Source organism: Tachysurus vachellii, chromosome 19, assembly GCF_030014155.1.
Source record: "Tachysurus vachellii isolate PV-2020 chromosome 19, HZAU_Pvac_v1, whole genome shotgun sequence".
In the NCBI taxonomy this organism is placed as follows: domain Eukaryota; kingdom Metazoa; phylum Chordata; class Actinopteri; order Siluriformes; family Bagridae; genus Tachysurus; species Tachysurus vachellii.
In genome coordinates, this window is record NC_083478.1 from 2,747,501 (window position 1) to 2,763,142 (window position 15,642).

Here is a 15,642-nt window from a genome sequence, read left to right on the forward strand (position 1 = left end):
CCCATGACCCGAGGTAGTTCGGATAAGCGGTAGAAGATGAGTGAGAGAGAGAGAGAGAGAGAGAGAGAGAGAGAGAGAGAGAGAGAGAGCACAACCCCGGTTGCTTGTATTGTTCATTTACAGATGTTCCCAGATGTGCAGAATGTTCTGACACACCGAGAGCTATTTATGAGTTTATGTTGAAACAGAATGCAGCATTTCACTGCACTGATGTGTAACTTCGCTCGATCTAAGGGCTGTAAAAATGTTCTCTAGCTCGGCTACAAAACGTTCGGCAGTTTGGGTTGTCCGGATTCATCCCCTGGTGACGGAAACCGTTCGTAAATATTTGTTTGTTCCTTTGTTTGTTTTCAATTCGGGTTATTTAAGCGCATAAAATGGCGTTAGTGTTCTCACAGCGCTGACGGTGCACCTGAATGGAACATGAGTCAAAGAGAAATGAGAAGTGTGTGTGTGTGTGTGTGTGTGTGTGTGTGTGTGTGTGTGTGTGTGTGTGTAAAGTGAAAGAGAACGAGTGAGAAAGAAAGCGCGCGTGAGAGAGAGAGAGAGAGAGGAGAGAGAGAGAGAGAAAGAAAGAGAACGAATGAGAGAGAGAGAACAACTAAGAGAGACAGAGAGACAGTAAGAGAACGAGTGAGTGAGAGAGAGAGAGAGAGAGAGAGAGAACGAGTGAGAGAGAGAGAGAGAGAGAGAGAGAGAGAGAGATAAAGAGAAAGAGAGAGAGATACTGACTGTAGATATGATTTGAGTCAGAGAGTTTGTGTAGGACGAATCTCCTCTCTCTCCATCTCTTCTTTCAGTTTATCTCGATCTCCCTCTTCTAGTTGTGTCTCCTACAGACCGTATTAATGCTGTGTGTGTGTTTGTGTGTGTGTGTGTGTGTGTTTGCACGTGTGTTAGCATCCATGTGATCTCCAGCCACTTATTACAAGTGTGTGTGTGCGTGCGCGCGCATGTGTGTGTGTGTTTCTCAGTGAGTAAGACGAGTGGGCGAGAGCAGCAACTGGTCTGCTGTTGCATGGCAAGATATTACTCATTTCCTTAGCTGTGTGTACACACACACACATATACACACACACTCACTCTCTTTGCAGGCTCTCGACGTCTTGTGACTCCTCGGTTGTGTCTGTATTGGTGTGTTTGTGTGCTGAAAGCCTGTTGCTATTGCTGTGTGTGTGTGTGTGTGTGTGTGTGTGTGTGTGTGTCTGTGTGTGTGTGAGGAAGAAAAGTGGGATCTGTAAGCGCGTTACACACTCAGAGAATTTTAGCCACTGCACGGATAGCAGCTCTGCCCACTCAAAGGTCAGTCACACCATATCAGAGCTTGGATTGGAAAACTCTCTCTTTCTCTCTCTCTCTCTCTCTCTCTCTCTCTCTCTCTCTCTCTCTCTCTCTCGCATCCACACACACACACACACACATTTACATTCTATATGTTGTCTATCTATCTATCTATCTATCTATCTATCTATCTATCTATCTATCTACCTGTCTATCTATCTATCTATCTATTTATGTGTCTTCTCTCTATATTGCTGAACCTATTAGCTCTGGTAATCTGTAACAGACTCTGAGCACCAGCATGATAAATCATCATAAATTATTGATTATAAATCATTTCCTTATGTAACCTTTTTCTTTTTTTCATTTTTTTAATTTCTGCATTATAACTGATGTTTTTATATATTTTTTTTTCCATTATGACCTTTTTTCCTGCTATTAAACCTTAACATTATAATTTTTATTCATTCGAATTTATAGTTCATTTATAGTTTCATTCATTCGAATATAAGTTATTTCCCAGAACCTTTAAGAACTCTTTTGAAACTTGTTTCCTGCAAAATGGGTTGCGGTCAGTAGACGTTATGATGTACTTTGTTTATCGTCAGCAACTAAAGCAAACGAATAAGGTTAATTAATAGCTATATTAATAATAATAATAATAATAATAATAATAATAATAATAATAATAATCTCAAATGAAGATTTATGGCATGTGATAGTGTTTTCTCGGGGTGATGCATGCTCATTAATATTCAAATACGAGTTCATTAATATTCAAATATCATGCAAATAAAATTGTGACTTTAGCATCTGCAGGTATATTTAACTCTTATTACAAATATTTCGACATTGAATTTTATTCTTTAAGAGAGAAACATCTATCTATCTATCTATCTATCTATCTATCTATCTATCTATCTATCTATCTATCTATCTGTCTCTCTGACTATCTCTTTGTCTCTGTCTCTCTCACTCACTCACTCTCTATCTATCTATCTATCTATCTATCTATCTATCTATCTATCTATCTATCTATCTATCTATCTATCTATCATATGATCTGTTTACCTAGTTAGAGACTGTAAACTAGAAGCAGTATAACGAACAGGAGGAGATAAATGATATTTATTTGTATATTTAATGAAGGAGTCTCCAGTGTCAGTGATTTGTACTGAAACGGTCAGAAGTAAAATAGTAACCTTCAGTTTTCCATCAGGAATGTTCTCGGAGTAATGGATTGTGAGGTAACAAGGACAGTTAACAGGTCCTGTTTTTATTGTAGCGACTATAAGGTGTGTGATAACAGGAAGTAACTTAACTTTCCACATTAAATGTAAACTATATATGAGAAAAATACGATGCGTCGCTCATTATTTGCTTGTCTTAAACCCGATACTCAAAGTGCTTCTTCTTCTTCTTCTTCTTCTTCTTCTTCTTCTTCTTCTTCTTCTTCTTCTTCTTCTTCTTGGAGTTTTCACTACACACTACTCACACTGTTTATACTACACTCTGGCATGGAATAGTGCATGAGTATGAGATTTGGGCCGTAACTAATTTACTGAGCTAATTTTCCCTGGAAAAAACCCTAACTTACCTTGTTAGATCCACAAGGGAGTCTCTCTATTTTCTAAAAGTGTCTTTAGGTCTTTAGAGTGTGAACTCTCGATTCTGGAGTACGAGTCAGTTACAACTTAACTACAAACAACAAAAACACGACACGTACGTAGTCGACTTCATTCTGGTTTTATCTCTCAGGTTCTGCTACAACACTCATTTCAGTAGTTGCGCTATTCGTAAAACTTACTTTCTTTTACTGTAATAACATATTTTTCCTCCAAATCTGGATATTTCCATCACACATGATCATATCCCTCTACTTTATTTTATTGTATTCTCTCTCTGTATAAATCTATAGATACAATTATAGAATTGTTCATTTGTATGATTGTATAAATCTTTTTTTGCAGCCTTTAATGTTAGATTAGAATGTTGTTGTACCGCATTAGGTTAAAGTGGCTTCGTACCTCGAGCTGTTATTATAAAAGCTCCTTTAATCAAAATTAAAGATCACACACTAACGACTTAACCATGGTGTATTCCCAGGCATGTGTGTAAAATAAATCCTGTGTAAATAGGGCTTTAAATTATGAAGTAAGAATATTAGATTTCTACACAGTATCCCAAAAGTCTCCATATCAATTTTTAGCAAAATGTCTTTCAAAATGTTTTCATTTCTATTCTTTTTTTTATTACATAATCTTTAAAAATGCCTTTAATGACGGATTTATTGGAATAAATAAATAAATAAATAAATGAGTGAATAAACAGTAAATAAATAAATAAATAAATAAATAAATAAATAAATAACATGAAGTACAATTACATTCATTTTACAAAGAAAGGTCAAACATGTCTATGGAGACTTCTGGAAGACCTGGAAGTACTTTAATCCTGCTCAGTCTTGCACATGGTAAAGATTTAACTTTAAAAAGTCCTAACACCAAATTAAGATTGGTTCCCAGTATCCAGATCTAAGTGTTTATTACGTTTATCATCCCACGTTAAAAAAAAAATAGTGAATCACAATCATAAAGGAGTCAAGCTAGTGTTTATGTATATATATATATATATATATATATATATATATATATATATATATATATATATACGTGTGTATATATATATATATATATATATATACACACGTATATATATATATATATATATATATATATATATATATATATATATATATATATATATATATATATATATACACGTATATATATATATATATATATATATATATATATATATATATATATATATATATATATATATATAAATATGTGTGTGTGTGTGTGTTTTAAAGCTTTCTGAGATGTTTTTTTTACATGTTTGTGGACATAAAGCAGCATGAAGAATATATAATAAGGGCTTCAGGGAGGAAAAATACACCGTACACTTTAAGCACCTCTGACTGTCCTTTCAGGCAGCTCAGAAAATCAATATGTCTAGTAGATGAGTACAGACAGCGGTATCGTTAATCAACTTTTTTTTTTCCTAATGTCACACTGACACACTGCAGCTTCATCACCTTCACTTTAGTCTTTGGGAAATATCACGCACCTCTCACTGGAACAGTTCAGATTTAGAACTGCTGAAAATGAGGGTGATTCCCATACGCTAGCGGGTGATAAAAGAGTTCGTGTCAGAATCTGTGGGAAGTAACAGTCAGTAAGAAAACTTGGGTCTGAAGAAGAGAGTTTTTGTGAAAGAGAACAGGATAACTTTTTTTAGCCTGCTGTGTAGCCACAATACACTGGAGCCTCCGAAATGCAAATTAGAATATGTGTCATAGGAATAAAATTGATTTGCTTACGGAGTAAATTTAATGTCGTGTTAGCAAACTGACTCATCAATCACGTACGAGTTCCAATTCACATCCAACAAGATAACAAAGTGCACTTCAAGTACCCGCATGATGCACTGATTCAGTTGTGTAACGTAATGATGGTCACGTTACGCACTAGCTTAAATCAAGGAAGATTGGGGGGGGGGGGGGTTCTTTTTCAACATTTAAAATAATTCACCGTATTCTGATAAAGCTAGCTGTCACTTTACGTGCCTTTGTGTTTGATGTTGTCGCCTACGATCGACTGGGAAACGTGTGGACTTAGTGGACCGTCTGAGACGATACGCCTTTATAAAATTCATACACTAGACGACAGAGTGCATAGCGTAAGTGCATAGCGTGTAGTACGTCAATTGGGACTTCATCTCCCAAAATATACACAAATTGGGTTGGGTATCAAAAGAAATTTTCGGTTCCGATTCCGGTTCCAGTTCTGCCTCACGATTCCCGGTTCTGATTCCGATTCCATAATAAAAGAAATGTGAAAAATAATGCACAATACTTAAACAATTCCATTTGTGTTTATTAATCACTCTTTAAATATTTTAAACAGAGCATTTCAATTCGTATCAATTTAAATTTAAATAAATCCAACATCAAATTTAACATCCAGAATTACAACTTAGCAAAACAGCTAGCAATTTTTCTGAAGAAAAATGAACGTCTGCTTTCTCTGGGAGAAGACGAGACCTTTCCTGGCTTATTGTATCTCCAGCTGTGGAGAAAACCCTCTCAGAAGGGGGAGATTTGCTTCATTGTTGTAGCTTTGGAAATGAATCCAAACTTTAGACTTTTTTTTTTTAGCCATGTTTAACACAAAGCGTACCTCAGCACAGCAGCGCGAGTGACTGATTTCTGTGGTAATCTGCGTTAATTTGGTTGCGTGACTGTAAACAGTGTAAACAATGAATATACATGAGATAAGACATGGCTATTTAAAATGACTTTGCCCAGCGCTTTGCCCGTCATCGCATCGGAACCGCGTTTGGAACCGAAACTTGAAAATTCCGCGCGGTTCCGGTTCCTGTTAAAAAACAGAACCGGTGCTGAATAAGAACCGGTTCTCGGTTCCCAACCCTATACACAAGCTAACATTAGTGACTCTATTAAAATAATAAAATCGTATGTGTGTGAATACTTAGACGTAAAATATCTTGCCGTATATCTTTCGTACAATACCGGATTGTTTTTACAGCACGGAGAAAGCACCAGTATGGCAACCAAGCTAATATTACTGAATTATTTTATCACGTACGATACATTTAATATATACGTTCTAATAATACATAATGTAATGTACCTTATTAAGAGAGTGATTCGGGGCTGAAATATGCTTTTTTAATACACACTTAAAACCTCAGAACTTCAGACATCGAGCGAGTACGTTCGGATATATTTTAATATGTAAATTTTTTCATGGTAGTGACATCACAACCATGCGCAATCCAACATACAGTAAGTTTACGACTACTTTTTTTTTTTCAGTCTGTTTATCTGAGTACACTCACTAACTCACTTACCAACACAAACCTCAGTAATATATACAGTATCCGTATGTATAGATCTAAATATCCACAGACTTTCGTATCAGCGAGTGCTGCCTTTTAGCCATCGGCCCTCTGTAGAACAGAAATAAAGCAATGGCACAGAAATGACTTCATAAATAGGGGAATAAAATGAAGCTAGAAATAGAAAAGCAGAGCGGAAATATGACCGCTTATGCCGGGGCTTTACTCATGTTCATTACAAGAAAGATGAGCATTTTCACTACTGAAATGACTCTCGTACTACAACACCAACTTATTTAATTATAGTTATTTTCACTTCGCTTACAAATTTGATTCTTATGACAGTTCACGGTTTTAAAGTAAGAGATAGTGACAATGGGAAGGCAGTTCGTTTTTTTTGCTTTTTTTTAACTTTACCAACCAGTCAGAAATTGCAACAGCCAGATAAATTGTCACGAGAAACACAAAAAAGTTCATAACCTAAAGTTACGCAGACTGAGTAATTTCTGAAAATAACAGTGGCTGCTTTGATCAAAATCAAAGCTATGATCATTGCTTAGCTGACAGCACGGCAAAGCAAACACATCGCAAGCCTCAAATGTGACTAAAAACAGATCTGATAACATTTGTCATCACTTTCCAGAGACTGATCATCTAAATATCCTGTTTTTCAGATTTTATTACACGTGCTCTTAAATGTAGTCGTCACTTAACAGGACAGTTTGGTGGGAAAAAAAAAAAGAAATAAAGAAATATAAATTACGTAATGTAAATTATGTAAACCACACAAAAAGGTTAGGGTTCTTTGGTTGTCGTTCTGGGGAAAGGTTTAAAGTGTTTATGTGTAAACCTGTGCCTGTGATAGTCTCCTGTTCCGGTTCTTGGAACCTGATGTCTCTGTTTGTAGCTGATCCACTTCAAGGTTGGGAGTGTATTGCATTCTGAGGTGCTTTACTGCTCATCACATTTGTACAGGGTTGTTATTTGAGTTAGATCATCATTCCTGTCAGCTCTAACCCATCTGGCTTTTTTTCCTCTGGCCCCATGAACAAGTTTCCACATGCAGAACTATTGCTCATTGGATGTTTTATGCTTTTCGCACCTTTCTGTACAAGCTCTAGAGACTTATGTGTGAAAATCCACAAAATTCAGTTTCTGTAACACTCAAACTAGCTTAACCTGCGCCAACAGCCATGCCACGTTCAAAGTCAGTAAGATTGGATTTTGTTCCTCAGCCTGATGTCTGATGAACATGAATCATGAGCTCCATGACCTGTATCTGCATGATGTTATACAGTGAGCACATCTGTTCCTAATAAAGTGTCCGGTCGATATCATGTATGTATCTCATATCACATATTACAGATGTTGAGTTTGTTTATTTGAAAGTTGTGTGTGTGTTTTGTGTGTCTCAGTCTGGTATCCCCATGTAATCCCCTCACACACATACATGTTCACTTCCAGAATGTATGGGCTCAGTTTCCATGGCGACAGCGGCGGCGCTGTAGACGGAGGAGCAGATGTGGCGTTGAAACATCAGAGAGTTTAATTTAGAGACATTAGAGAAACTCCCACACACACATTCACACACACACACACACAAACATACACACACAACGAGCAATGAAATGAGAACACTTAACTCTCTCAGTCTGTCTGACTTTCTCTCTTTTCCGCTTTCCCCCACACCTCCTTTCATCTCTCTCACCTTTTACATTTCTCTACACATCTTTCCCTCCCTTTCATTCTTTCTGTCTTCCCCATTTTGTCTTTTTCTCTGTCTCTCCCCTCTTCCCATCCTATCTACCCCATATCTTTTATCCTTTCTCTCATTCGTACAATTCCTACTCATTCTCTCTATTCATATATGCTTTACTCTTTCCTTACATCCATTTCTCCTTCCTTCTTCATCCCTCTTTCTTTCTGTCATCTCAACCCTCTCTCTCTCTCTCTCTCTCTCTCATTTCGCGCAAACTCCCCCGCACACCCTGTGGCGAGCTTATGGCAATCAGGGGTGGGTGGTGAGCAGCTCGTTCAATCGCTACGGTAACGGTGACTGACAGCTGGACCCAATGGTGTGAAGTGTGTGTATGAGTATGTGTGTCTGTGAAGGGTGTGCGTGTGTGTGTGAAGTGTGTGAAGTGTTCCCGCAGATGGTGACGACTTGTCGGATTCCCACTTTGCTTCGACGATCCGAAGAAACTTATCTGCATTTTTCCTCTCCTAAGAGCAGGCATATTGCCTCCTGTAATGTGTGTGTGTGCGTGTGTGTGTATGTGTGCATGTGTGTGTCAGGTATGGATTTGTGTGTTTGTTAGCACATTGTTATTGTGGGAATCACATGTAAGTTATATTTAGATCTGTTCAGAGATTCGAGTATTGGCTGGATCAGTGGTTTGGCCACTTTTTTTCCACAATATTTTCTCTTGCTTTTTCTCTCTCTCTCTCTCTCTCTCTCTCTCTCTCTCTCTCTGACACTCTTACACGCTTAGTCACACATTGCAAACTCTGGATGGAAAGTGTTTCATTAAAACCGTCATACACCAGACCAGTATAACTGTGACTGTAAGAACTGACCACATAATAATCACCAACATTGAATAGGTGACATTCTTGAAGGAATGGTGTACTGTATATGTACGATAAGTAAAGTTCCCCTCATCTGGAAGGTACTCAACTAGACAAAAAATGATTGGTGGCTAACGTTTCCTTCTTTAGTGTCGTCTCAATCAAAAAGACTTTAATGTGTTTTCTGGCACAGTATACAATGGAAAAGAACACATAACACGTCTGATTATTTTTCCTTGTCTCCCTTTTTCTTTTTCAGGGGAGGACTTCTGAGTGCAGGTCCGAGTGATTTGTGATCTTCTGCGTGATGCTGTTCAGCCGAGAATCTTGTCACCATCCGGACCCCTCTTTCTCCCCATCAGCCCATGTGACCTAGTTTTGGCCCCTCAGGCCTGGGGGAGACCCCATGAATCCCAGCCTTCCCCCAAAAAAGCGCGAGTCCCGGCAAGGCTCGTCGGAACAGCGCCCCCCGGAGGACGAGTTCAAATACCCGGCGCCGCTTCGACACCGGAGACACCACCATTCCGAGAATGAACCACGTGGCGACAAAGAACTCCTTCCACCACCTCCACCTCCTCCCCAAGCCCCACTTCCACACCTTCCGTTCTCCCTATCATGGCAGCTCCCCTATCATTCATCACTTCACCATCCATACATTTCTGGCCAGGTGAGAGAACGGCGTGGCTCAGGTTCACCTTCCTGGAGAGATGGATCAAGTGGACGAAGGTCAGAGGGTGAAACAGAACCTGCAATCCCTCACCACTCTCGCTGGCTACGAGGGGAAATCAATTCTCTTGGTTTGTATCCATCCATGCCGATGCCTACATACAAGGGCAGTTATGCAGTTGATTCCAGGGACATGTGGTCCCATTTTAACCCTACACGGCGAGACTATGCCTCTTCTCTCTTTCCTTCATCCTCCTCCTCACACCTTTTCCCACAAACATCACTCTATCACAACGATTTTCTTTCAGAAAGCAGGCTCAGGTACTCAAGCAGGAGACCCAATGGTCTTGATGGACATGGTATTAGATCTGAATCCAGTGGAAGAGCGAATGACTCTCAACCCAGAGTGATTGGTTCCCACTCCAACGGAAGGAAGAGGAATCAAGAAGATCTGGTAGGGCGTGATACAAGGAGGGTATCACCATCCCAAACGGGTCCTAACGCACATTCCTTCCATCACAATACAGACAGGGACTCTCTGGCAATTCTGAAACCTCCAACTCCCCACACGTACTCCTCTGAAACACGAAAGGCAAAACCTCCTAATGAACCTTCTGCTGGAAGTGCCTCCCAGGCTGGAGCTCAGATCTACTATGCCCTGGGGTCTATTTACTCCTCGGTTCACCACAACCCTCAGGCATACCCCAGTTTTAATCCCTCAGGTCCTCCTCCTTCCCCTCTGAGAAACTCCCAGCACTCCCCTCATGGTCAGCATAATAACCATGGGGTCCATCAGGAGCGAGAACTTTCACCAGGATCCTATCGACCCTCTGTTTCAGTCCTCAGTGGTCCTCACCCACCAACAAGTGCAGTGCTACCTCATTTTGCCAAGGGTTCCCTTATTGAGTTGGCCGGCGGCCGTCTGAAAAGGGTGGAAGACTTACAGACAGAGGATTTCCTGCACAGTGCTGACACCACACCCGAGTTCCACCTAAGTACCTGCACCATCCTACTCATCTCACCTGGACCCACTGATGGCTTCAATCATCTGCAGGTTTTGCTTGCTGACCGCAACACTCAGGTCAGTCCAGAAGTGGAAAAGCCATGAATAGGCTAACAAATGGCATCCAGTAAAAGTGTTAAACTAGTGAATATTGTTAGAAGTATGTCAATTATTATTTACTATTATAAATAAGTGTTCTACAAAGAGGGGGGCACGGTGGTTAGTGGTTAGTCGCCTCACACCTCCAGGGTTGGGGGTTCGATTCCCGCCTCCACCTTGTGTATGTGGAGTTTGCATGTTCTCCCCGTGCCTCGGGGGTTTCCTCCCCCGGTCCAAAGACATGCATGGTAGGTTGATTGGCATCTCTGGAAAATTGTCCGTAGTGTGTGATTGCGTGAGTGAATGAGAGTGTGTGTGTGCCCTGCGATGGGTTGGCACTCCGTCCAGGGTGTATCCTGCCTTGATGCCCGATGACGCCTGAGATAGGCACAGGCTCCCCGTGACCCGAGGTAGTTCGGATAAGCGGTAGAAAATGAATGAATGAATGAATGAATGAATGAATGAATGTTCTACAAAGGTTCCTTCGATGTTTAAGACCTAAGAGTTTAACATCTATTTTGTTTTGTTTTCTATTCTGTTGCATGGTGTTTTATGCAGATATTGTGTCATTTCTTTTGGACATAAAAGCATTATTAACATTATGAACAAGATGCCTTCATATAAACAAATTGTATAACTAGTACACCAAATCAACTACTAAACCGCCATGATCATACAGTGTAGTACATTTGTTCAGTTTGTGTTACTTCCACCGTTTTGACCTGCAATGTATCTCTAGAGGTGATTTAGTTGCATTTGATATCAATGAAGCTCTTTAACCTTTGTACAAGTATGCTTGTTAAAGATCTTATGAATATGCAAGCATGTTCAAGCTTGTGCTACTTCACAACTGACACGTTTATGTGGCTCTAAATCTTTTCAGCGTTTCCAATAAACTCATTACTTCATGCTCGCATGCTGCATGATGATATTTTACTTTATGTGATTGCATATAAGCAATCACATGTTTCACATCTGAAATGAATATAATGTAATGCTTTGTGTATTTCTTTACATGACTGTGTGAAATGTGTGTGATTTTAGGATTTCAGAATTACTAATTAGCCTTCTCTGAGTAAATGATTAAAAGGAGAACCTCAGCATGCTTCCACCGTATATATTTACATTTTTAAATTTATAAGCTTGACAACATACTGAATTTAATTTGTACAAAGTGATTTATATGCACAACAGCAGCCATTATAAGTCTGGAGGAACTAGAACAAGGTAGCATTCATGTGATTAGGTTCCTGAACTTATATTGTTCAGGTTAGGTTCTTGAATTAAAGATCCTAGGCTAAAGTTCATAGGTTTAGCTTCCTGAACTAAATCTCCTGAGCTAAGGTTACTGGGATTAGACTAAAGTCTCTGAGCTGTTTACGAGCTAAGGTTCCTAGGCTGAAGTTTGTAGGCTAAGATTCCTGAATTTAAGGAATATTAAACTGAGCGAAAGTTCCTGGGCTGTTTCTAGGATTCTTGACTAAATTTTCTGAGCTATTGTTTCTGAAATAAAATACCTCTACTAAGGTTTCTGGTTCATGATCCTGAACTAAAGTTCATGGGGTTTTTTAGGATAAGGTTAATGGGATATTTGGTGTCTGGGTTTAGGTTTCTGAAATAATGTTCTGTAGGCTAATGTGCTAAAATTCCTGCTTATATTTCAGAGTGTAATTTTCCAAGGTAAAATGTTATTAGTGAAAAGACAGAGAATTTGAATCCGATCTGAATAATGCCATTTTTTCCCAGTTTCCTGTCTCACTGGAAATCCATTAACATAATATAATTTTGTGCAAGTACCGGGCGAGCTGATTTGTTGATTTTCTTGGCTTTCTCTTGGCAGGAATTGCTCACGGTTTTGGAGGAGTATCCGTTTTTCGTGCGGGAAAGAGGCTGGTCTTCATGCAGTCCTCAAAGAAGCGCTGATCTCTATGGCCTCCATTGCCGCCAGCTCAGTCCAGGAGACATCTGCCTGGCTTTGACCCCAACACCAACCTCATTGCCCCCGATGACAACAACAACCCTTAAACCAATACCCAACTCACTGACCCCAGTGGCCACCTTAGCCTCCTCAATGACCTCAACGATGACCTCAATGACCCCATCGTTGACCTCGTTACCCCCGCCGATGAACTCATCAATCCTGATGCCCACCTCGCTGCAACAACACTCATGCGATCGCATTTCTGCAGGAACAGAGACCAGCACACAAAGATTTGACAGAGCGGCTACGCGCCTTGCCCCTTTGCTTCTGTCTGATTCCCGCCGAGAGATCCAGGATAAGCCACGCTCCCGAAAGAGGCGCTGGTCTGCCCCTGAGTTGCATGAAGGAAATAGGAGCTGCACAGATTTACCTCAAGGGTGTAAACGAATGAGACAGCAGTAAGTCCTCATTTAGAGTCTGAGTTCATGACCAAGAAGTGCTTTTATTTCATCACATATCAACAATTAATGCATTATTCCTCAGTGTATTCTGAGTCATTGTTTAACAATGAGAAAGATCCGGGTATATATGATCAAACAATAATCATATAAAAGCGTGCAATCTGAGTGACAACGTTGGTCATTTAACGTTTCATATTATTAAAAAAGCTGATTATTTGGCACTAAACTTAAACACTTTCAATTTTCAAAGACTGTGTTTCCCATCTTATGATCTAAATAGTTCCCTAGTCACTTGCTATAAAGGTTAAATGTATTTTAAATTGATTCGACAACATTGTTAATGATACTATTTTCAAATTGTCCTCAAATGCAGTGTATTGCGATTGTAATGTCATTTCCATTGACTGAAATTCTATGCATCTTTAATCAGTGTTATATATACTAAACTAATTCATACCAGAGGAATGTCTTTAAAAGGTGTTTTCTAACAGCAACTCGGAAATCATAACTTAACTTCAAATCACAGCTTTTTGTTACACTAATAACGCACATGTTTGTATTTATGGAAATCTAAAATATTTGCAATATACATCTTACAAACCTCTTGGCAATTTGTTGCGAATTAAAAACAAAAAAAACACAGAGGTGCCCTGCGATGGGTTGGCACTCCGTCCAGGGTGTATCCTGCCTTGATGCCCGATGACGCCTGAGATAGGCACAGGCTCCCCGTGACCCGAGATAGTTCGGATAAGCGGTAGAAGATGAATGAATGAATGAAAAACACAGAGACATGCTGTTAGTAGAAAATAACAAACTTCAGAATAGCAGCAGAACTGCACTTCATAACGCCGCTATTATGTTGATTAATATTATATGTATAACAAATCGTGATTTATTGCTTAAAGAGTGAGATTACAATTTGAAGAACGTTTTCTTAAATATGAGTATTTATTCAAAGGAAAAGTTTGCACGCTGCATGCAATTTGGTGGCCAGCGATGGCTTTGAAAGAAAAAAGTGGAAACCACTTGAATTATTTCTAGTATTCAGAAAGAAATATTCAAAAATTCTGAAATTTAAAATTTCAATTTGAAAATAATACTGAAATTAAAATGATTAGAATTAAATTCTCACTGTAGCAAAAAAAACAGTATTTTTGAGTTAAAAAAAGCACAAACAAAATATTTTTTAATTTATTTTATTCCTTTAGGCTAACAGGATAACAGCTAAAACTGCACTGAGGTTAATAAGTGATGAAATACAAACACATCTTGGCAGAAACATTTGCACAGAGAGTTCACGGAGTCATGTGAGGACCTTAACACCAAACTGATCATTCGTGACCTCATGGTTACTTCAGAAGAGCCATATGTGTTTTTGTGTTTATTGGTTGAAACGGGTTCGGAAGAAAGGACAGAAGGGAAAAAAAACAGCAACAACAACAACAACGCAATGCTAGTGATGCACAGTCAGACTTTATGTCTTTTGAGACAATCAAACTCGCCTGTTGTTGACGCCACGTCTGTTTTCGGTGTACTTTTTTCTGCAGGGTATATCTTTTCAGTCAGTATTATAAGGAAAATAATATTGAATGGGAAAAAATGACTATATAATTATATGAATAGTTCTATATTATACAGGTGTTACATATGAATATGCTATTAAAAAAAACGATGACAAATATGATGACTAACATTAATGGTTACGTTTTTTTTCGCAATGCAGTTTTCTTTCACGCTTTTAAACCGAGCCTTGGCTCTCGAGGTGAATGTATACAGATTTTAGCTTTGCAATACGAGGTCCAAATGCGAATTCACCTCAGCATTACGGTCCAATGTGTGGGTAAAAAAACAAAAACGGAAAAGACACTAAAGGAGGAAAGAAGAAAAAAAAGAAGATTCCCGTCGATAAAGGAACGTCCGTTGGTGTTTTTCCATATGAAAGGGGTTTAAAGGTGCTAATAACATGTTGGAAGGTGATGCTTTGTGAGTCCACTGGACCTCGCAGTGTGGTTTTGTTTTTTCCCTCCATATTTTTGCACCCTCTTTATTTTTCTTCTGTATGACATGAGAGCAGGGGAATTTATATATATATACGTATATATATATATATATATATATATATATATATATATATACGTATATATATATAAAGGAAAGTATTTTGAACTCAGATACGGGTATTCATTCTTGATCAAGCACACTCTTTCCCTTTCTTTTAATTTTGAGTTATTTTATTTTATTGTTATTTTTTTCTGTGGTGGTGTTATTTTTTTCCAAAAAAAAAAAAAAAAGAGGATTGTTATTTTTTTTTCTTTATAAATGTATAGGTATAAAATTGTATATTTTTAAAACTTGTGAGACTGTAAAACAGTGTTCGCTAGAAATAAAAGAATGCTTTATAGATTTACATGGAGTCAGATTTTATTCTTTCAGAAACCTGATGACTCGAATTGTGTTCATGACAAGGTGATACAAACCATGAATAGAATAAATACAACATATGACAATGGTCTTTTCCAAAAATTGTCATGGAAGCAGAAAAATTTTCACAGTTTTTTAGTTGGCCTATTATGATTTTACAGAAAAACAAACAAACAAAAACAATCAGTGATACATGAATCAAGGATAGCTTACTTTAGAAAGCTGCCTGAAATAAAGAAAAAAGAAAGAAAGAAAGAAAGAAAGAAAGAGAGAGGGGGAGGTAGAGAGAGGGAAAT

General features: G+C 38.5%; 1 protein-coding gene across 3 annotated transcripts in view; it reads left to right on the forward strand.

The window, feature by feature from the left end:
• zmp:0000000926 (ataxin-1) overlaps positions 1-14,787 on the forward strand; it is a 40,391-nt gene extending 25,604 nt beyond the window's left edge. For 2 of the 3 annotated variants that reach the window (XM_060894167.1, XM_060894169.1), the window contains exons 2-3: positions 9,035-10,522; positions 12,384-14,787. In XM_060894167.1, coding sequence (XP_060750150.1) covers positions 9,182-10,522; positions 12,384-12,926 — 1,884 coding nt within the window. In that variant the 5' untranslated portion in view covers positions 9,035-9,181 and the 3' untranslated portion in view covers positions 12,927-14,787. Of the gene's footprint in view, positions 1-970; positions 1,303-9,034; positions 10,523-12,383 lie in introns of those variants that run through there. The other variant, XM_060894168.1, reaches the window with a different exon arrangement.
• The last annotated feature ends 855 nt before the right edge of the window (positions 14,788-15,642 follow it).